Consider the following 21,964-nt stretch of genomic DNA (forward strand, 5'->3'; position numbering starts at 1 on the left):
TCTGACTTCTACTAAGCCCCATTGGGCTGAGAGAGAGCTCTACTCCAGTCACTTAAGAACTTGGTAGCATCAGCTCACGTATGTTCATGTCTGTTACAGTGCCCCTTAGATAGAGACAACAGGTAGTTTTCAGGGTTTGTGCTGGGTCAGTGGCTCCCTTCCCATCTGAAATGCCTGCTTGGGACTATTCTGAACCAGTTTACTCTGATAAGTATCCCAGGGACTCTGGAAATCAAGAAATCTCAGTATGAGTCCAAAGCTATTATCCTCCCATTCAGTACCTCTAGTAGAGAAATGTGTGATAGAATTTTGAGCTGCTGAGTAAGGAGCAATAAGGAGTTACTCACTGTCATAGAGGTAAGAAAAAATGCATTAGTTTGATGGAAGTTGTCTGACTTATTGAGTGGAGAAAGGGAGAAGGTTATTACCAGAGAGTAAATATCTAGGAAGAGGATTATAAGCAAAAGTGATAAATATTTATAGTAAGTGACTGATTGTAACAGGCAAAGTGGTATGATGGTCAAAGTCTACTTGAGAACAGGTGGACTAGAATCAACATGTGTGTCAGAAGTTGTGGTGCTGTGTGATGAGGTCAATTAACAAAAGTAGCTTTGACCAAGAGTCTTTGAATTCTTAGAGCAAAAACTGTGTGTATAATTGTTGAATACGTCTCACATCTCAGTGGGATGACTCAGCCCTAACAGGCTTGAGGGCCAGCAGGCCCAAACCAGTAATAAGATACTTTCTGAGAGCCAACCTGGGTATGCCTAAGGGCCTTAGCAATAGTAACTGAGACATGATCTGGAGATAACCTGGACCAATGAGAGGCAGCCATGTCACACCAGCAGATGCATATTCATCAGACCTTCCCCCAGGATGAGGTGGAGGTTGTATAAGGCTTGCCTCTTCCTGAATAAACTGAGCTTGTTGTTTCAACATTTTCCCAGAGTCTGTGTCATTGACTCTGTGCCTACTTGGGCCCCTCCCCCAAAGGGAACAACAGCACAGGACCCTATCACACATCTCAATTCCTCTCTTCCCCCATGGGTTTGCATTTATAAGTTGTGTGTAGAGAAAAATAAGATCACTGCTTACTATTTTTATATTTACAAAGAAAAACATTCAAAGGGCACTTTAAGACTAATAAAAGTTATTATGAATGGAATGATGGGGTGGTAGGCATAGTAGAGCTCCTCCTTTACAGACTCTTAAAAACCAAATGCAAGAGGAGGCAACATAGTCTGATTCACTCCACGAGGCCACATGACTTTGATACCTAAATAGAGAAAGGTATCACAAGAAACTATAAATACTATCCATTTTTAGAATAAACAAAAACTCAAAACAGTGCTAGAAAACTGGATCCAACATTACATAGGATGGTCTCTATAACATGGTCCAATAATGATGTGGTTAATAACAATAGCATCCCAGAAATACTATTGGAAATTTGATGCCACATGCATGTCATTCAATGCCATGTACCATGTTTAAACAATACAGGACACAAAGCACACCATCATCTCAACCAATACATTTCATGACATAAAAAATGAGAAAATGAGAGAGAATGAACTTCCAAAGCTGGATAAAGGGCTCCTATGAAACACCATCCATAAAATCATGTTTAATGTTGAAGAACTGAAATCTTTCATCCTAGGATGAGGAACAAGATCAAAGACCTTATTACTTCTAGCCAAAGTAGAGGTTTTAGACAGGAAAAAAACAACCAAAGAACCCAAATTGGAGAGAAAGGAAGGAAAAATGTTTGCAGGTAACACAATTTTATGAATGGAAAATAGTAGTTCACTCATAAAACTATTAGAACCAATGTGCTAGTTCTTGCAAAGGCCAACTTTATTTCTATGTAGTACGAACGAGTACTATCAAAGGGAAATTAAAAATAGTTATTATTGTGTGTGTGAGATGCGTGTATATGTGTGGGTGTGCACATGTGAGTAGGTCACAGGAGGGTGTGCACATGTGACTGAGGTCATAGGAAACTTTTAGGAGTTGGTTCTCTCCTTCCCCAATGGGTTCCAAGCAAGTGCTTTTACCCATTGAACCATCTTGTCAGTCCTTTGAAAAGAAAAGAAAATTAAACTTTCATCTATAATAAAGTAAAAAAGAATAAAGTGTTTTGAAATAAATGCTGTGGGATGGTCTGTATGTCAAATGTGTTGCTGATTGGTCAATAAATAAATCACTGATTGGCCAGTGGCCAGGCAGGAAGTGTAGGCGGGACTAACAGAGAGGAGAATTGAGAAAACAGGAAGCTGGGTGGGAGAGACACTGCCAGCCGCCACCATGACAAGCCGCATGTGAAGATCCCGGTAAGCCACGAGCCATGTGGCAAAGTAAAGATTAATAGAAATGGGCTAAATATAAGAGTAAGAGCTAGACAATGACAGGCCTGAGCTAATGGCCAAGCAGTTTAAATAATGTAAGAGTTTGTGTGTTTATTTTATAAGTGGGCTCTGGGACTGGCGGGACTTGGTGGTGGGAGCTGGAGAAAAATTCTCCAGCTACAAATGGCGCCCAACGGCTCGAGTTTCCACCTTAAACCTAACAATATTTAATAACCAATTCTAAACAGAGCCAAAACCAGGTTCCTGCTTCATGTCTCATATGGGCAGCTAGGCGCCGCAAAACGCGGGTTTGAGCTACTGGTGGGTTCCTGGCGTGTGCACTTGACCTGCAGTATAGCGGGAGTGAGACGTGTGCCAGCGGTACATTATGCTGTGTGGTAGATTTAGTCTTTACTAGTATTTAAGAGAGAGAGAGAGAGAGAGAGAGAGAGAGAGAGAGAGAGAGAGTTTCTGGGCTACACGCTGCTTTCATAAAAGCGTAGACCCACTATTTCTGAGACTTGATGGCTCCCAGAGCTGGCAGAACCGCCATGTTGGGAAGCTAAAGTGGGTGGAGCCAGCAGCCACAGCACCGTTTCAGGCTTAAAAGGCTGCAGTTTAAAGCAATAAGTTCACAATAAGACAGATTCAAATGTAATAATTTACAATGTGTGTAAAATACATGTAGGCTTAAAAGAGACAAAAAAGATGATATATACAGTTATATAAACAAATAGATAGTTTTTAAAAATAAAGTCTTTAAAGAAACATTAAAGGTAATAAGCCATGTAAAGAATGGCTATCACACAGAGAATCTGGATTATGTTGTCTTTGATATTCGTAACTGAAGAAAAACATTTGATTGTCAAAGCTGTTGAGTTATGCCAAAATGTAAATTTTAAAGGTACCTTGACTTCAAAATTTGGATATAAGGATATGTTGCTTTGGAAAAGAGTCTCTGCTTTTGTTTCCACAGAAAGCCAGAGGCTATGGATTTGTTCCAGATTAAGATACATCCAGTTTGACCAGCCAAGACCCCCTGAAAGGTCTCCGATGACCCCATGGCCCAGATGATCCAACATCCAGAACGATTTGAAGGCAACTGGCTCAGACGATACAGCCTCATGGACTATTCCATAATCCTAAAATTTTCTTTGTGTCCCCATAAAATACAGCGCCCCCCTCCAGCAGGAAGTAGTAAGAGAAGCTACGCCCAAATTCCCAAATTATATGTAATTTTACTTTGTTAAGGTTAAAACCTTCCTTTTTGAAAAAAAAAAAGGGGGGGGGAGTGCTGTGGGATGTTCTGTATGACAAATGTGTTGCTAATTAGTCAATAAATAAAACACTGATTGGCCATTGGCTAGGCAGGAAGTGTAGGTGGGACAAGGAGGAGAATAAAGCTGAGAAGTGGAAGGCTGAGTCAGAGAGACACTGCCAGCTGCCACCATGACAAGCCACATGTGAAGATGCCGGTAAGCCACGAGCCATGTGGCAAGGTATAAATTTATAGAAATGGATTAATTTAAGCTGTAAGAACAGTTAGTAAGAAGCCTGCCACGGCCATACAGTTTGTAACCAATATAAGTCTCTGTGTTTACTTGGTTGGGTCTGAGTGGCTGTGGGACTGGCAGGTGAGAGAGATTTGTCCTGACTGTGGGCCAGGCAGGAAAACTCTAGCTACAAATAAATCTATCCAGAAAGGTTCAAAATTCATATATTCTAAAACATTGTTGGAACTAAAATCTAGTTAGGATGATAATACTACCCAGTGCAATTGAGAGGCTGACAGCATTCGTTACCCAAATCCCAAAGGCCTTTGCTGGAGAGCTGAGAAAGCACATCCTAAAATTCACAGAACATCAATGGACATGCCAATTTATTTATTGTTGTTTAAGACAGAGTCTGTTTACTGAGCTCTGGCTGTCCTGGAACTCACTATGGAGACCAGACTTGCCTGGTCTACTCACAGAGACTGGCTGACCTCTGCCTCACAAGTGCTGGGGTAAAAGTTGTGTTCCAGCCTAATTGGATAAACCGAATTCCATCAAAATGAAAAGCTCTTATCTATGTATGTATCTCTGTGATGCCAGCACATGGGAGGTGGAGGCAGAAGGATAAGGAGTTCGTGGCCAGCCTGAGCTACATAGCAAGTATGAAGCCTATCTAGGCAACTCAATCCCTTCCATGAACAACTAACCAAACAAACAACATGGTGTGTGCCATCATGGCTGACTTCAGTTGTATCTTTTAAAACGTAATTAAATTTGTTCTTTGACAATTTCATACATTTGTATAATGTACTTAAAAAAAAAGATTTATTTATTATGTATACAGTATTCTGCCTGCATGTATGCTTACGAGCCAGAAGAGGGCACCAGATCTCATTACAGATGGTTGTGAGCTACCATGTGGTTGCTGGGAATTGAATTTAGGACCTTTGGAAGAGCAGCCAGTGCCCTTAACCGCTGAGCCATCTTTCCAGCTCCCAATGTATTCTAGTTACTCTCTGACTGAATTCTCTCATTTCCTCCCATTCCTAGAAACCTTCCCTCCTCCCTACCATTCCCCTTCCCAGATTCATCACTTTTAGCTTTGTTTTTTTAACGTTTCTTTTGCATATGAGAGAAAATGTGTATTGCTCATCTTTGTCTGACTTATTTTACTTAGCACAATGTCCTCCTCAAGTTTCATACATTTTGCATCAAATGACAGGGTTTTATTCTACTTTATGGATGAATAATGCTCCATGGTGTATATAGGCATATTTAATTCGATTGAATTTATCTATGGTTGGGCATCTAGATTATTCCATATATTAGCTCTCATAAATAGTGCTACTGAACATAGGCATGCAAATATATCTCTTTGGGATACTGATTTAATTTCCTTTGGATATGAACTCAGAAGAACAGAGTTGTATTTATAGTAGATCTACTTTTAGGTTCTTGAAGAGCCTTCAAGAAAGAATTTTAAATCAAGTTACCACTTGCTGTGGGATGGTCTGTATGTCAAGTGTGTTGCTGATTGGTCAGTAAATAAATCACTGATTGGCCATTGGCTAGGCAGGAAGTATAGGCGGGACAAGGAAAAGAATTCTGGGAAGTGGAAGGCTGAGTGAGGGAGACACAGCCAGCCGCCATCAGGACAAGGAAGATGTAAGGTACCAGTAAGCCATGAGCCATATGGCAAAGTAAAGATTAATAGAAATGGGCTAAATATAAGAGTAAGAGCTAGACAATAACAGGCCTGAGCTAATGGCCAAACAGTTTAAATAATGTAAGAGTCTGTGTGTTTATTTTATAAGTGGGCTCTGAGACTGGCAGGACTTGGTGGTGGGAGCTGGAGAGAAATTCTCCAGCTACAACCACTGAATATATAATTCAAAATGTTAACATTAAAATATCTACATTACCATCTATAGATAATGTCTATATTCCATCCCTGCTCTTGCAAAGATTTTGAGTGCAGACTGTATTTAGTGCACATATCTGTATCACTGAAACACAAAGTAGTACCTTCTTTTGCTTTCAGTATCATTCCTGTCCTTAAGGAGTAATCTCTGGGCATATGTGTGTTTATGGCTGCTTTTCACTGGCTTCTAATATAATTTTATCCACAAGCATTTAAAGAGGTTGTGTGAGGTTGGAGAGATGACACCATGGCTAAGAGCATTGGCTGCTCTTCCAGAGGACCTGGATTTGATTCCCAGCACCTACACATCAGCTCACAACTGTTTGTAATTCATGTCTCAGGACATCCAATGTTCTCTTCTGACCTCCTTGGGGCACCAGGCAAATACATGATGCACAAAGTGTACATGTAGGTAAAATACCCATGCACACAAAATAAATAAATAAATGAAGTTTAAGGAAAAGAGGTTTTATAATGGAGGATTTCATATCTTTATTACCTTCATTTTTTCTCTTCTGGCCCAAAGAATTGATAATGATGATGTTGATGATGATGATGCAGAATACATATGATATTAAGGATTTAGAAACAATTTGAAGAGATAGAGTTTAAATTTTGAGACAACTTGTCTATAGCAGGCTTTTCTGGATCAGCAGCCCCCAAATCATGACATGGAGACTTATTACTAATTATGAATGCTCAGTCTTAGCTTAGGCTTGTTTCTAGCTTTTTTTTTTTTTTAACTTAAATTAACTCTGTCTTGGCAAAGTTCAGCAGTCACTTTCCTTTGTGTCCTGCATGTCCAGTTTGGATGGTACACTGTCAGCAGTCAAGACAAGGATGGCAAACCTTGCTACAATGAAAGCACACTCCATATGGAGGTTCTTCAATGCCCCCATCCTTTTATGAAGTAGATTGGTACTGCCAGGAACAGACATATCTCACTGTCATGAAAAGCCTTAGGTTATTAAACATCTTAAATGCCATATTCTGTGAGTCTCTGAAGAATTTGAAGATCACCTATCTATCTAAAATATATCTGTTTAAGCTTGAAAACATACCTAATATGACTATAAGTTTGATTATTATATATTAACTACTAACTTCATTTCTTAATTATACATTACATTTTAAAATGAGCTACATAATCAATATACCCCAAACAAGAGTAAAAACATAGTACAGTATAACAAAATAATTTTAAATTTGTATCAATATACCAAAATCCATACCAATGCAAAATATTTGAGGTTAAGAATTTTTTTTAATCCTATATTCCTATACCCCCCCAAAGGATGACAAACATTCATAACCCACTGAATGACCAGAAACCACCCACCCTACCTCCTGGGAATGTGGGTGTTGTGTTCTCTAGACTGCTTCCTGTTATCTGGGGGTAACAGTATCTCCAGGAGACCTTGAGAAAATTGAGATAATGGTCAAGTCTTGGGAAAACTAGTTGTAAAATTTGTTGTTCAGTCTCAAAACTGTTCCCATGCAGAAGAATCAGTATATAGGTCACCTGTCTTGTAGTTTTTCTTGGTTTATTTCTTTATGTCTGTAGCCAAGATATTCAGAAGGTCTCCCGATCAAATCTGATCTCTATTAACTTTGAAGGAATCCACAGCCTTTTGTTTCCTGTGGAAACAAAAGCATAACTTCTCCCCCAATACAATCCATTTTCTGACTTCCATTTTAAAGTTAAGACATCTCTAAAGTATCTAGGTTAGTTTAATTCAGCAGTCCCTTTTACAATCCAGTGTCTCTCAGCAGCTGCCATTTGCTTATCAGCATTAAAAAAAAATTCAAAGTCAACACACCATACAGGTTCCAGACTCACTGTGTATTTCCCATCTTTACGTGGCTTTTTCCTTTGTATTACTTTACTCTCTCTCTTTAAAGACTTTACTTATTATTTTTAAACCACTTATTTTTTTCCTATGACTGTCTATACTCATTTTCTTTTCTTTTTTTTTTCAGTGCCTACATACACTTTTAAACACACTGTAACCCGTTTAGAGGTTTTTGTTTTTGTTTTTGTTTTCCTTTTCAGGCTGGACCTGCTTTTCCGTGCACCTGTAGTATTCTCTGACCTCGTGAGCCAAACCTTAAACTCTCTGTGTGGCTTTTGTGCTGCCAGCTGGCTCCACCCTGTTTGGGTCTGTGGCGTCTGAGCTTTATGCCCTGTGAGCCTTGCTGAGAGCTGCATTTAACTGCCCCAGCTCTAGGAAGTTGGTGTCCACCCTGTGGCAGGTGTTTTTACTCGGCTTGTTGTTTCTACTTAATGTGCCAGCTGGTTGAGTGTTTGCTATATGACAGAGCCACACTTCTGTAAGCTATAAGCATTGGGCTACTAGGAAGCCCTGTTGGTTCTCTCTCTCTCTCTCTCTCTCTCTCTCTCTCTCTCTCTCTCTCTCTCTCTCAGCTTTCTCAGGCCCCACATAGAAATATGAGCCCCACATTGGGCACCAAATGTTGCAGGCTTTCTTGGACTTCCAGCCCCTAAATCACGACATGGATACTTACTATTAATTATGAATGCTCAGCCTTAGCTTAGGCTTGTTTTTAGCTGGCTTTTTTAAAAAAACTTAAATTAACCCATTTCTATTAATCTGTGTCTTCCCTGAGGCTCGTTTACCTCATCTACATACTGTCCATCCTGCTTTCCTGCTTCCTTCATGTCTGTTTGTCTGGCTCTAGCTGGCAGGCTGGCTCCCCTTTTCTCTCTGCCCACCAGCCCTGTCTATCCCTCCTCTGCTTAGCTATTGGCCGTTCAGCTTTTTATTAGACCAATCAGGTGCCTTAGGCAGGCATGGTAAAACAGCAACACATCTTTATATAATTAAACAATTATTCTATTTCACAAGCATTTTTCATTTTCTGGAAGTGATTGATTTTTAAAAGAAATTTTGCATGCTGAACTCTTTTTTTTTTTTTTAAACCCACCCCCTTTCTTAGGCACCATAAATTTTAAGTATACATGAAATAAAGGAAATTGTCCTCTGGCAGAGGGCCTCTGCCTGACTTTATACAGCGTCTTCCCAGAACTACAAACATGGTCACAGTTTGTATCATCCTTCTCAGAACTGTTTCCCTTGATTCGAATTTAAACCCAGAGAAATGTATCTTGGGCTTGCAGGCAACGGCCACAGTGTGCACTTACAGCAACAACATTCCAAAACAGCAGTCAGAAACCCAAACAAATCCACGCTCTCTCCTAAATTTAAAAAGCGCCAGGCACTATTGGAGACAACAGTGATGAGACATCTTATTAACCCTGAATGTAATTTGACCTTTGCCTTCTGCGGTCATTGGGGTAGTCAAAAAGGCTTGTCTAGTGTGGACGTCTGTCCAGAGGGAAGTGAAAAGCCCTGTAAATAGTTTGCAAACCTCTAAGCTCTAAACAACGTTCTCATGAAAAACAAGATGTGGAGAGAACTCTCATGAGCTCACTTAGCGCAGGGGTCTGTGTTTAGTGGAGAGCTACCAGCAAAGATGCACAGAATCTTAGTAGGTGCGATGAGAAAGCGCTTAACAACCATTATTTCGCTGAAAACTTCCTTTGGATAAAGCCTTGCCTGGCAGTCAGTTTTTGTTCTCAAACTATTCACACAGTGACACTTTACTGGGGAAAAGATACCACCTGGAGTACTTATTAGCTTAACAAGCTCCTGCCCGGGAGCTTAGGTAGATTCGCTGGCTCCTGAGTGGTTCAACTCCAGAGCCGGTTGTTCTGCTGTAGAGCCTGGAGCATCATGCCACTAGAGGATGCTATTGCTTCTTTGTTCCAATTCCCAGCAAGATCAATTCTGACCTATCAGTTTCAGTGCTAAGGAGAAAAGGAGGCTTTTACTCTTGCCAAGTAAGTTTGTTCTTCTCAACTCCCAGAGGCAGTTGAGTCTATTGGAATTGAATTATTTCAGTTTTGTTCCCAATTCAATAAAATGGCTAGTAACTTAAAATAGGCATGCCAAATCATTTCCCTCAAATAGAACTCCCCCTACCCCTCCGTGTGGGTACGTGTTATGGAACAAACTGTGTCCTGATATCATGATTAGCCTAAAAGTTTCCCCAGATGTAGAGGGTCTTGTCAGATTCCAGGGAACTGAGTAGAGATGGGAAAGGGCTTCTGCGTCATAGAGATGAGGAGGGCATGTGCTCTTGCTGACCCCCTCCCCAGTCAGGCAGAAACCTGCTTTCCCCTTTTACTGATTCATCTTGGTTCAGATGCTATTTACCAAAAATGCTCTCACACTAATCTCATTAGAAACAGGCATGTGGGGGATGTTGAATGAACTTGGGGAGTTCCGGGCTAAAGAAGTTCAGTGAAAGTATTGCTTTCTGCCAAAACTTTCAGAATACATACTTTACAACGTACCATGGATACGAACCTGGGCATTTGCTGGGAATATAGTGTAGTCATGATTCTCAATTAAGGGATGTGTTGGGTGTTTTGCCACACGGGACATTTGACACCAGGAGACATTTTCAACAGTCATGACCAGGGCAGGACCAGCTGGCATTCCCTGCAGGCCAAGGTTGCTGCTGAACGTTTCCCATTCCACCTGAGGATGCTTCTTCCCTAGAGAAGGAAGCATCATATCATCAGGCCCCTAAAGTCAGGATCTTGGAAGCTTCCTAACTCAACTCTATTTTATATACTTACAGTCCTATTTAGCTACAAATTAAGGTTCTCTTTTTTTTTTTTCTTTCTGGAAGTGTCCTGCAGTACTAGAATTATGTGGCAAAAAGATTGGAAAATGCTACCTTAAGTTTACCAACAAGTGTGCTTTCATGGTTGGCTTGGTGTTCCCTTACCATCCCTTCTTTCTGACCACCATTTTTCATTGTCCATTGGCCTCATCTCCTTGAAGTTCCCCGAACTGGCTGATAGCGTTGCTTCCCTCTGTTAATCATTTTCATGACCTCTCTTTCTTGCTCCCTTTTAAAAAATGTTTCTTGCTCCCCAAACGGGATGTTTCTTGTGGTTTATGCCTCAGTATGATCAGACTCCAGCTGTGTTTTTTCCACACCAGTAGCTCCACTTACATAACTGGGGTGACCTCGGTCTTCCCGAAGACACCCCCCACTTGCAGGAATATTCTGGATGCTCTCCCAGACCACAAATATCCCTCTTTAAAAATCACCTCTTCCTCTTTGAATCTCTATTTCCTTCCTCATTTAGCTTCTTAAATTCTTGCATTTCTCACAGTCAGACTTGAAATCCTGTTTAATCACTAAAGCCCAAGAATCTTTCTAGACGTTTTGTCTATCTCCTTAAATGAGGCTTTTACTGTCTTTTTTTTTTAACTGAAAAATTCCAAGTTATGCTTTCAATTCCTTCCCCTGCATGTACACATCACCACCGTTTGACTCATCTTGACCCTCAGTTTCAGGTCTTCCCTAAGATCTTTCCATGCACGAATTTCCACTGACCTTTGAAAAAGTCCACACAGCGTATGCTGGCAGCCAATCTGCCCACAGCACAGACCCCATCTATATTTAAAGCTCTTGTCCTAATGGTTTCCCCATTGGAATTCCTGTTGGAACAGATAAACACTCATGTGACATTGTTACAGTAGTGTTAAAGGTCCATTAAGGGAAAGCCATTTCCTTCTGGTCAAGAGAATGGAATCTGTGGCCTGGGTGGACACCTAACATTATGGTTGGACTGATCAATCACTTGGCTTAGGAAGGCAGATTCACCTATCACCAAGCTAAAGAGATGGGAGGAATATTTATCCCTTCAATGAGATAATGCACTTTTCCTTCCCAGAATTCCACCCTCTGTGCAGCTGCTAAGTGCTGTCACATGGTTCTGTTAGGTCTGTCTGCTCTTCTGAATCCCAACTCAAAAGTGTAACATTTCCTTTTTCTTCTCTTCTGCCTCAGATGCTGCCAGAGCCTAAGTATATTTACAGTTCCCTCAGGGACCATTACAAAGGGAGTGGCGAGTTCCACATCACTGCTGAGATTGTGCAGACACATTTTACAAGTCTTCTTTAAAAAGGTGAGTCAGGGCTGGAGAGATGGCTCGGCAATAAAGAGCATTGGCTGCTCTTGAAGAGGACCTGGATTCAGTTTCCAGCACCCACATGGTGACTCACAGCCATCCATAACTCCAGTTCAAGGGAACCCAATGCCTCTTCTGACCTTTCAGGGCACCAGGCATGCACATGGTACCCATACATACATGCCTGCAAACACTCATGCATGTGAAATAAAGTAACTCTTAAAAATAAAAAAAGAAAACTGGCCATCAAGATGACTCAGTGGGTGAAGGGGCTTGCTACCAAGCCTGAAAATCTGAGTTCGAATCTCAGATCCCACAAGGTGGAAGAAGAGAACGGACTCCTTATCCTTTGATTTCCAAGCACAAACTGTGACCCCCAAATACTTTCTTTGATTAATTTGTGGAAGCTAAAGACAAAAGGATGAATGTGTGGCACTGTTATGCTCTGTTTTGTTTCCAGAAAAATTCCGTGCTAGAACATTCCATTTGTTTTTGGCAGAGAGAACTATATCCAGATCTATTACGGTTAACATTCATCATCCCAAATTCCTGTATTGAAAATTTACTATCCATCATCCCTTGGTAATATTTTGAGGTAAGCCCTCTAAAGATTAGATGAGGTCGTGAGAATGAGGCTCCTGTTTTTAGTATTAGTGGTTTTGTATGACAGGGAAGAGAGATTTGTGCTTCCACATTTACTGTGTTTCACCATGTGATAACCTCTTTTGTGCCATGATGCATAAAGACAAGCTCTTGCCGGGTGTTAAATGGACTCCAGCACCATGCTCTTGGCCTTCCTAGTTTTCAGAACTATGAGTCAATAGACTTCTACATTTTAAAGGTCCGAGTCTCAAGTGTTTTGCCACAAAAACAGAAAATGGACAAAGAACTCTTCTTTCACAAAGCAACCTCAGAGCCTGCTTTATAACACCCTTTAAGAGAATTGTGAAAACATGTGCTCAGTTTAGTAGATTAAAAAAGTAAAGAGGTTTAGCCCTTGTTTTACAGGGTCTCCTTTGCTTGGAAATCACTTCAATGCTGAACTGAGGACATTTACTGTCTTTCCCGATTAGGAGATACATTTCCCAGAAATGTATCTGTAACTCCCAAACAGTCCCAGCTGGCTGCAGCAAGGGTCTGTATAACTGACAAAATGCATCTGACTTCAAGGCACAGATCAAGTACAGAGGCAGGCTCTCTATGTCCCTGGAGAATCTAGTTGGGGTAGGAGCTGAATCTCAGTGCAGCTGACTCTATAAATGAGTGGAAAAATAATCCAGAGCGGGAGAGGCTGTGGGGGAGACGAAAGCTCGTCTGTCCTTACAGATGAAATTTTCTTGTTCTCGTCTGTCCTGAATGTTTCCCAAGCATGAAGGTAAGATAATAATTTCTGACTTACTTACTTAAAGGCATCTCAAAGGGGAAGGTCATACTTAACTGAAAGAAATCAGATGACGCGAAAGATAGTGAGAAGGTCTGGGGGTGACTTTAAAAAACATCCTTATCTAAATAGATTTTAATAGTTCAGCCAAAGCGAATCAGTCAGAAAGAGCTGGGGAAAAAGAATTGAAGGCAGTGTGTCTGGAAGTCCCGAGAAAGCAATAAAGGAACACAATAGGATCATTGTCACTTCTAAGGCAGTTTTCTCCAGTCTGATTGTTTGTTTAATTTTAGGCCATGTAGTGAGGTCTTGACTGGATGATATAAGAGCTTTTTATAGAAAACTGACTTTGTAGCTTTGGAAAATTAGAATTCAAAATCTCGAATGAAAATGGACTGTGTGGACAGACAATATAAGTACATGGAGTGAAGCCATGAGTTTAATCATACACACATGTTGGACCAACATAAAACAATCAAATATCTTTAAAAAGTTAATATACACAAAAGACCAACGATAGAAATTGTTATTTTAGAATGAAATTCTAGGATAGGAATGCAGGTTGAAATTGCTATTATAATTTGTGTGTTCGCATGTGTGTGTGCATTCCACACGTATCTTCCTCAATTGCTCTTCTTTCCTTCCTTTCTTTCCTTCCTTCTTTCTTTCCTTCCTTCTTTCTTTTCTCTTCTTTCTTTCTTCCTTTTTTTTTTTTTGAGATAAAGTTTCTCATTGAAACTGAAACTCACCAGTATGACTAGACTGGCTGATTAGCAAACCCAGGCATCCCCCTGTCTCTTCCTCCCCAGTGCTGGATCATAGGCATCTACTGCTGTGCTTGCCTTTTTATGTGATGCTTGTGTGTGTGTGTGTATGTGTGTGTGTGCACTTGCATGCGCATGCATGAAGTGGGGTAGGGAGAGTGTCTACAAACACCACGGCCATCAGAATGTCAATCCAGGGGAAACAAGAAGGAAATTCGATTCAATACAACTCAGTAGCTCTTGTTGGTTCAAACTTTGAGAGTCTGACATTGGATAGTTTATTTTCAGACATATTTAAGCACAGCACAATTTGGAAAAAAGTTTCCTAGTATAACACAACCCTGTGTGCTTAAGACATGATTCCACCAAGTACAAGTGACTTCTCCCATAAAGATAGGTCCTATAAATCACCTAAGGAAGCAGGCTCAAGGAAAACAATGCTCATGGTTACAGTCTAGGGGAGAATAGTTATGTAGATTGACTGAGATAAACAGGCTCAAGATAAAGGTCAGAAGGAGCCAGTGTAGCCTGGCCATCCAGATAAGTGCAGAGCTCACGAGGCTATTCATCACATCTATGCCCAGCCTTCTGGGTAGAACCCAGGTTGTATATCTCTCATTGAAGAGACAACCCCATGTGTATAACATTCCTGGTTTCCCTAGTACTTATCTGTGAGCACACAGACCCACATGCCTCCTCTGGATGCCAGGCACCAAGAACCTATATGCCTCCTATGAATGCTGTAGACCAAGGACCTACATGTCTCCTATGGATGCTGGGAATCAAATGCAGATCCTTTGGCTTGCACAGCCGATGCATTACCGATTGAGTCATCTTCCCAGACCCAATTTTATCATAGCAGATTGGATATTTAAAATAAAAATGTTGCATTATCATACTGGAGGAACAATTCTGCCACTCTGTCAGCTGTGAGGTTGCCCCACAGTCACTGTCCTGTCCACTTGTTTTACAGAACCCATGCTCACTAGTGAGGCTGGAGCAGGACCAAGACATAGATCTTTGGTAACCTTTGAATCAAATAGTTAAATGTTGAACATAAATTACAAAGTTGATACGTTTAAGGCTACAATGCTACAACACCAAGGAAATTTACAAACTTAGATTTACAGTATAATATTCTGGTATTTATTTTACTGTGCTTTGTAGGTTTATTTAACAATTTAGAACACTTGTTAGTTCAAAAAGGAATATGGTATGCTTGCTAAAGTCATCTAGCTAACCTGTTTTCCCCAATATTGGGATTAACTGTCAATCAATTTCCTTCCTTATTTTATGGTGAGACATCTTAATAATTGTTTTATGTTTAAAATGTGTTTCACAGTCATTAATTTATGACATTTTAATGTCGTGATAATAAATACACTTTTTTTTCTTTTAATTGGCTGATAGGATGTCAACAAATGAAGCAACCATTTCACTCCAAGATGCATGCAGAATTTCTGCTTGTATTTAAAAGTAGATGTTTACATTCTTAGCATAAACCTGAAAGGCAGGCTTGTGTGATATGTTTCCAACAAGGGAGACATGGGAAAGCTATACAATAGCAGAAGTGATCTCTAAGTCTGGTATTTTAAGGAGGAATGATCTTTGACCTCCTTCTCCATCCATGTCAGCTCAACTTGGGAGAATGGCTCCAGAATTCCCCTTGGTTTTCTTGGTGTCACTTGAATAGGTAGGTGGTAACTTGGGGCTGAGCTATTGAAGAGGGGTTCAGAGTCAAGGAGCTTCCCTCTGAGCTAGCTACAGGACAGTTATGTAGCTTGCCCCCTTGGTCTGAGCTCACCCCAGAATCAGTGAAATCAGAGTATGGCCCATGTCAGGCACAGCGATGTCTCAGATTGGCACGTCAGCTGGAACATAATAGTGGAACCAGGAAAAGCTAGTGTTCATTCATGGATGAAAAAACAAGACAAAAGAACTGGAGGTGCTGTAGGTCCAGCTGAGTGTCACAGACCCAGTTCATTCCCTATTTTTCAACATGGCAAACTCTAAACCGATTATTTATAGTCAGCTTGTGCCCAGGACTGTTCTATTTTCATGTGCATTATTCTCTTTCTAAAGGGCAGGAAGACAAATGACTCCCATTTTAGGGACTGTCTTGGTTTTCTGTTTAAAAGTACTCTGACGAAAGCAGCTCAAGGAAAGGCTCATTTTAGCTCCCAGTGAAAGATGCCGTCCTCCGTAGGGGGACATCAAGGCTGCGGCAGCTGGTCACGTGACATCTGTGGTCAGAAGGAGTCAGTGAATAAACGCTGGTGCTTAGTTCCCTTTCTCCATTTCTACAGTCTAGCGTCCCCTGTGAATGGTCCTCCTGATGTTGTTGGTTTTTTTTTCATACTATTCCACTGGCCTTTCTAGATATTGATGTCTAGCTATCTTTTCAGTTACAAGGTCCTCCTTGTTTACCTCTGTCCCTTATACATCTACAAATCGGCACATTGCAGCATGTCTCTCTCTCTCTCTCTCGCTCTCGCTCGCGCTCTCTCTCTCTCTCTCTCTCTCTCTCTCTCTCTCTCTCTCTCTCTCACACACACACACACACACACACACACACACACACACACATGCGCATACACTCATGCACTAAAACCTGCTGGGTCCATTTCATGTTCCTCTTGTGTATACGTGTTTAGTGCTGACCATTCGGGATTAGATAACGCATAGGTTCATTCCTGTAGAAACTGATGCTCCATCTCTCTGCAGCCATTGATTGTCTGTTGCTCTTCATCCAGAGTTAGGGCCTTGGGAGACTCCCTCAGCCATGTTAGTGTGTGGATCAATATTGTGTGGCAACAATAGTCATGAGATTTCTCAGGTGCAACTCCCCTGTCGTGTCTAGAACACACTATCTTATAGCAGGTGTTATATTCCTCTTCAGTCTCTTCAATCTTTCCACCACCTCCTCAACCGTGTTCCCTGAGCCTTAGTGAAGAGGCTGCAGTAGGTGTACCAGCTGGGGTTAGGGACCCCGCAGTCAGTCCTTGCTCATTCTCCATTTTACTTTCCAGAGTTCAGCATTTTTCAATAACACCTATAAATGACTTTTATCCTATGGTATTTCTCTTTTTGTGCTTGGCTTATCTCCCCCCCCCCCCATTTTTCTTTATTAAGAAATTTTCTACTCACTCCACATACTATCCACAGATCCCCCCTCCTCCCTCCTCCCACCCCCAGCCCTCTTTCCCAAGCCACCCTGCATCCCCACATCCCCCAAATCAAGGTCTTCCATGGGGAGTCAGCAGAGCCCAGCACACTGAGCCTAGGCAGGTGTGCTTGGCTTATCTTACTTAACACAATACCATCTAAGTTCACATGTGTTGTTGCAAACAGGAGGTTTTTCTCTTTTAAGGCTCAATGGTATTCCATGGTGTGTGGTTTCTCCTCTTCACCTCCCCCTCCCCTGCTATACTGAGGGTCAAGTACAGTCTCATGCAAATTACTTAAGCACCAGTGAGCTGCACTCCTGGTCTCCTCTTACTACCTTTTTCTTAATTCTTTCATCCAGTGGTGGACACCCTTACATTTCTTGTTTTAGCTATTGTGACTAATACTGCAATAAATATGGGAATGCAGATATCTTTCTTGGCGTACTGATTTCATTACATTGGGATTGCAAAATCATATGGTAGTTCTATTTTTAAGTTTTTTTTTTGAAGAACCTTCAAGCTTCTATTTAAAACACAGTCTCAAAAAGAAAAGTCATTTATCTTCTATACGGTTCTTCCACTCATATTCTCCCAACCCACAGATCCATACTCCAGTGGATATATTCATTTTTAACTCATTAAGGAAATGAAAACTAAAGTAATATTGCATTGTTTTCTATTCTAGACAACACACTTACTCATTTTGGTGGGATTTATGGCAGAGTTTCAAATCTTCTCAAGGTAAGAATATTTCAGATTTTGTACGAAAATTTAAAAAATGTAAAAAATAGTAAATTCTTCAGAATGGTTTAACTTTTATGTAGCACATTGGATGTGTTTATGCATCTCATCTTTCCACATTTTTAGGAAATATAGTAACTATACTTTTATTTTTATTTTATTTTTTTCCCTTTAAGGAAGAAACAAGGACAAAAATACCTCATGGTTTTTGGTCCCAGTTCCAGGGTTTTACCTTAATTCAGAGAACTCAGAGGACCCAGAGCAATATTAGATTTTTAAATTTAGTCCTTGATAGACATTCTCCAGATTTTAAAGGTCAACAGTTTGTTTGTTTGCTTTTTTTTTTTTTTTAAAGAAAATAGTTTTATTGGTTCCTGAAGGCTGGATAAAAGCCAGCACAATTTACTCATTCCCTTGTGTTTACTCACACTGTTGGACTGATGGAAATAGGTCAGTTCACTTGATGGAACTATTAGAATAAGTGTCAGGAGCTGTGCAAGACCCAGGGACACAAAAGGATGAGATAGCATGTAGAGTCCACTGGTGACTAAGGTCTTGAGGCTAAGAATGTGCGTGCTCTAAGGGTTCTGTGCAGAGTAATGAGGGAGACAGGTGGGGAAGGCTACAGAGTATCCATCCTGTGCCTCCATCCTTGGGGAAGGCCTATGTTTCTTCCTGGGGCACAGGTAGGCAAGCAACAATACATTCAGAGGGCCGTTTAAGGGTCAAAAGATTTAGACATTTGACTCACTGCTACTATATGTAAACAGGTTACCAAGGTTCTTTCAATGCACACTACAGAATGGGGTTCATTATTTTTAGGATCACCTGACAGCTTTAGGATTCAAGAATCACCTGTACGCAAGAAGTCTCCCAGCCCAGTAATGTGCTATGAGTCCACAAATCCAGAGTCCTGGTTCCATGATATCTTCCTAAGTCTTCCTTGACCTTTGAGGACTCACCAGGTGTCTTCCTCCACAGCCAGGGTTTAGCATTATTCGAGAGCAGCTCTACCACCCACATATGCTTGATCAGAGTGGCATTGCTTAAATTCAGTTTTTTCACCTGTATATGTACTTAAGAAGGGTCCTGAGTGAATATGGAAGACATTTAAATTGCTGTCATATAGTCTTTGCTAGCATTTTTCTAGTGTTCTTAGAGCTTGTCTCTCAAGTTTCTGGATAGCTTCAAGTCATTGTTGAGTTTCTTCAAAGGCCCAATAACTTCCTCCCAAATACTTTCACCTACTCTCTTAATTTTGACTACTCCTTTATTTATATTCCCACGATAACTTTTATGTAAACATTGTCTTGGTTAGGGTTACTACTGATGCGATGAAACACCATGACCAAAACAACTTGGAGAGGAAAGAGTTTATTTAGCTTATGTTTCCATATCACAGTTTATCAAAGGAAGTCAAGACAGGAACTCAAGCAGGGCAGGAATCTAGAGGCAGAAGCTGATGCAGAGGACATGGAGGAGTGCTGCTTACTGGCTTGCTCATCATGGCTTGTTTAGCCTGCTTTCTTATAGAACCTAGGGCTACAAGACCAGGAATGGCATTACCCACAACGGGCTGGGCCCTCCTTCTCCCATCAATCACTAACTAAGAAAATGCTCTCCAGGTTGGCCTACAGCCTCATCTATTTATGGAAGCATTTTCTCTCCTCCTGATGACTCTCCTCTCTGATGACTCTAGCTTGTGTCAAGTTTACGTAAAAATAGCCAGGATAAACACTGTTATGAAATTTATCACATTAGGTATAGTATATGATGATTAGAAATTTCTGTGTTCCTATCCTTACAGCCTACTATGTTAACAATACTTTGTACAAAATAGATATTTAAGAAAAATTAAGCTCTAGTAAAAAGAGGTACCCCTCTTCCCATTTTCATGTATTTTTAGGATACTTTTAATACCTCTTAAAATTTTTTGGAAGTATTTCTTCTTTTTAACCAACATATAATAATTATATAAAATGTGCTTTATGGTGACATTTTCATATAATTACATTCTGCATCTTAAAGCACATTTTTGTTGTTGTCTGTTTTTTTGAGACAGGATCTCATGTAGCTCAGGCTGTCCTCAAACTCATTGTACACCTGAGCATGACCTTGAACTTCTGATCCTCCTGCCTCTACCTTCCTCCTCCCGTGATGGGGAGGGGAGGCTGGATGACAAGTGATCACCACTGTCTCAAGGAGAGGTGCCTTTGATGACTTTTGACTGTTCTTGTCTATTCTTTGTATTTTCTTGCTTCTCATCCCACCTGCTTTATGATGGACAATCTGGTGCCATGACAGAGCTTCTTCTCCAGTCCACTGCCAGTGGGACTCCTTTGGCCCTTGGTCAGAATGTGATGGCTGTACCAGGACACAGGTAGGCTCTGACAGAACTTTTGACTTGGTTATTGTTACGTGAAGGTATAACCACAACAGAATCAACTTTTGAATGTTCATCAATTAGTGATAATGTATTTTGAAACTTATTTTTGTGGAATTTTCCAGGAAGAAATGAGAACTTGTTTACACATTACATACTGTGATGTCTATATTTTTCTTGACTTTTTTTTTTTAAACACAGGCTGAAAGTTCGGGGTAACTCAGTAATTCTTTATTAACCAGAGAAGAATCACAGAGAAGAAAGTTCAAAATCTGTGTTTTGTTCACAAGTTTTAACTTTTCCTCCCATTTTAACTAGTGAACAGTGAAGCTGATGCTTCATTTTACTTCACAGATAGAGACTAACTGAAAAAATCAAGTATCTTCAATGTTTTAAATTGATTCCCTAAGTAATAATATAAAATAAAACAGTTGACTTGACCTGGCTGCTGCACAATACTTCTAAAATGTGTTTTTCTTTATAAAACATTCTCTGATGAGAATACAGAAATGTGTAATGAAAGAAAACAGCACTCATAATTTTGTTGTTTAGAAGAAACAAATATATCACTGTTTTGCTATTTAGTCTTCCAGCATACTTTCTCTCTGTGTGCTTATAGTCTTTATTTTATTTATTTTAACATTCATTATTATTTTCTGAGAATTTCATTCATGAGTAATGTATTTTCAATACTGCATATAGTTTTAAAATATTATTATTCTTTAAAGTGATTTTTTAATTGAAAATACATCTTCTATCATACACTACATCCCTATCATAGTTTTCCCTCCCATCACTCCTCCCAGCTCCCTTCCACCTTTCTCCCTCAGACCCCCTCTCCTTCCATTTCCCTTCAGAAAAGAGCAGGCCTTCAAGAGCCAACAACCAAACACGACAAAAATAAGGCACAGTGGTGGATAAGGCAACCCAATAGGAGGAAATGAGTCTCAAGAGCAGGCAAAAGAGTCAGATATACATCTGCTCCCACTGTTAGGAATCTCACAAAAACACCAAGCTAACAGCCACAACATATGCAGAGGACCTGATGCAGACCCAGGCAGGCCCCCTGCTTACTGATTCAGTCTCTATGAGCTCATATGAGCTATGCTTAGATGATTCAGTGGCCATGTTTGCCTGGTGTCCTCCATCCCTCTGGCTCCTACAGTCTTTCCTCCCCTTCTTCCACACGGGGTTCCACGAGCTCTGAGGAAAGGGACCTGATGGAGACCTCCAGTTTAGACTCTCTCTCCACAAAATATCTGTAGTAGGTCTCTGCACATGTTCCCATATTCTGCTGGAGGAAGCGTCTCTAATGACAGTGGACAAGGCATCAATCTATGTGTATAGGAGAATATCATTAGGAATTTTTTTTTTTTTTTTTTTTTTGCCATTTGTGTTTGGTTCTACCCTAGGACTCTGGGTTATCCAGTCTGTGGTTCCTGGCCATCCAGGCAGTGTCAGCCATGGGCTCCCTTTCATGGCATGGACCTCAAGTTAAACCAGACATTGGTTGGTCACTCCCACATGTTCTGCACCACCATTGCCCTGGCACATTTTGTAGGTAGGAAAGATTTTATGTAGAAGGTTTTATGGCTAGCCATGGCTTTAGTTTATCTAAACAAAGTATCAGCATATAATAACAGTAACATATCAGTAACAAATACAATAAAGTCCGTTTTATGAACGTAACTATGCAACTTACCCATTTTTCTAATGTTTGATATTTAGGTTGTTTCCACTTTTTGTTGTTGTT

General features: G+C 40.5%; 1 protein-coding gene across 1 annotated transcript in view; it reads left to right on the forward strand.

Moving 5' to 3' along the window:
- The first annotated feature begins 12,966 nt into the window (after nt 1–12,966).
- Nucleotides 12,967–21,964, forward strand: part of C7 (complement C7) — a 61,009-nt gene continuing 52,011 nt past the window's right edge. Inside the window, exons 1-3 of the mRNA XM_059276423.1 lie at nt 12,967–13,150; nt 17,773–17,828; nt 20,133–20,208. Of these exons, the coding sequence (XP_059132406.1) occupies nt 13,145–13,150; nt 17,773–17,828; nt 20,133–20,208 (138 nt within the window). The 5' untranslated portion in view covers nt 12,967–13,144. The remainder of the gene's footprint in view (nt 13,151–17,772; nt 17,829–20,132; nt 20,209–21,964) is intronic.

The sequence above is a fragment of the Peromyscus eremicus genome, chromosome 11 (assembly GCF_949786415.1).
Source record: "Peromyscus eremicus chromosome 11, PerEre_H2_v1, whole genome shotgun sequence".
Lineage (NCBI taxonomy): Eukaryota > Metazoa > Chordata > Mammalia > Rodentia > Cricetidae > Peromyscus > Peromyscus eremicus.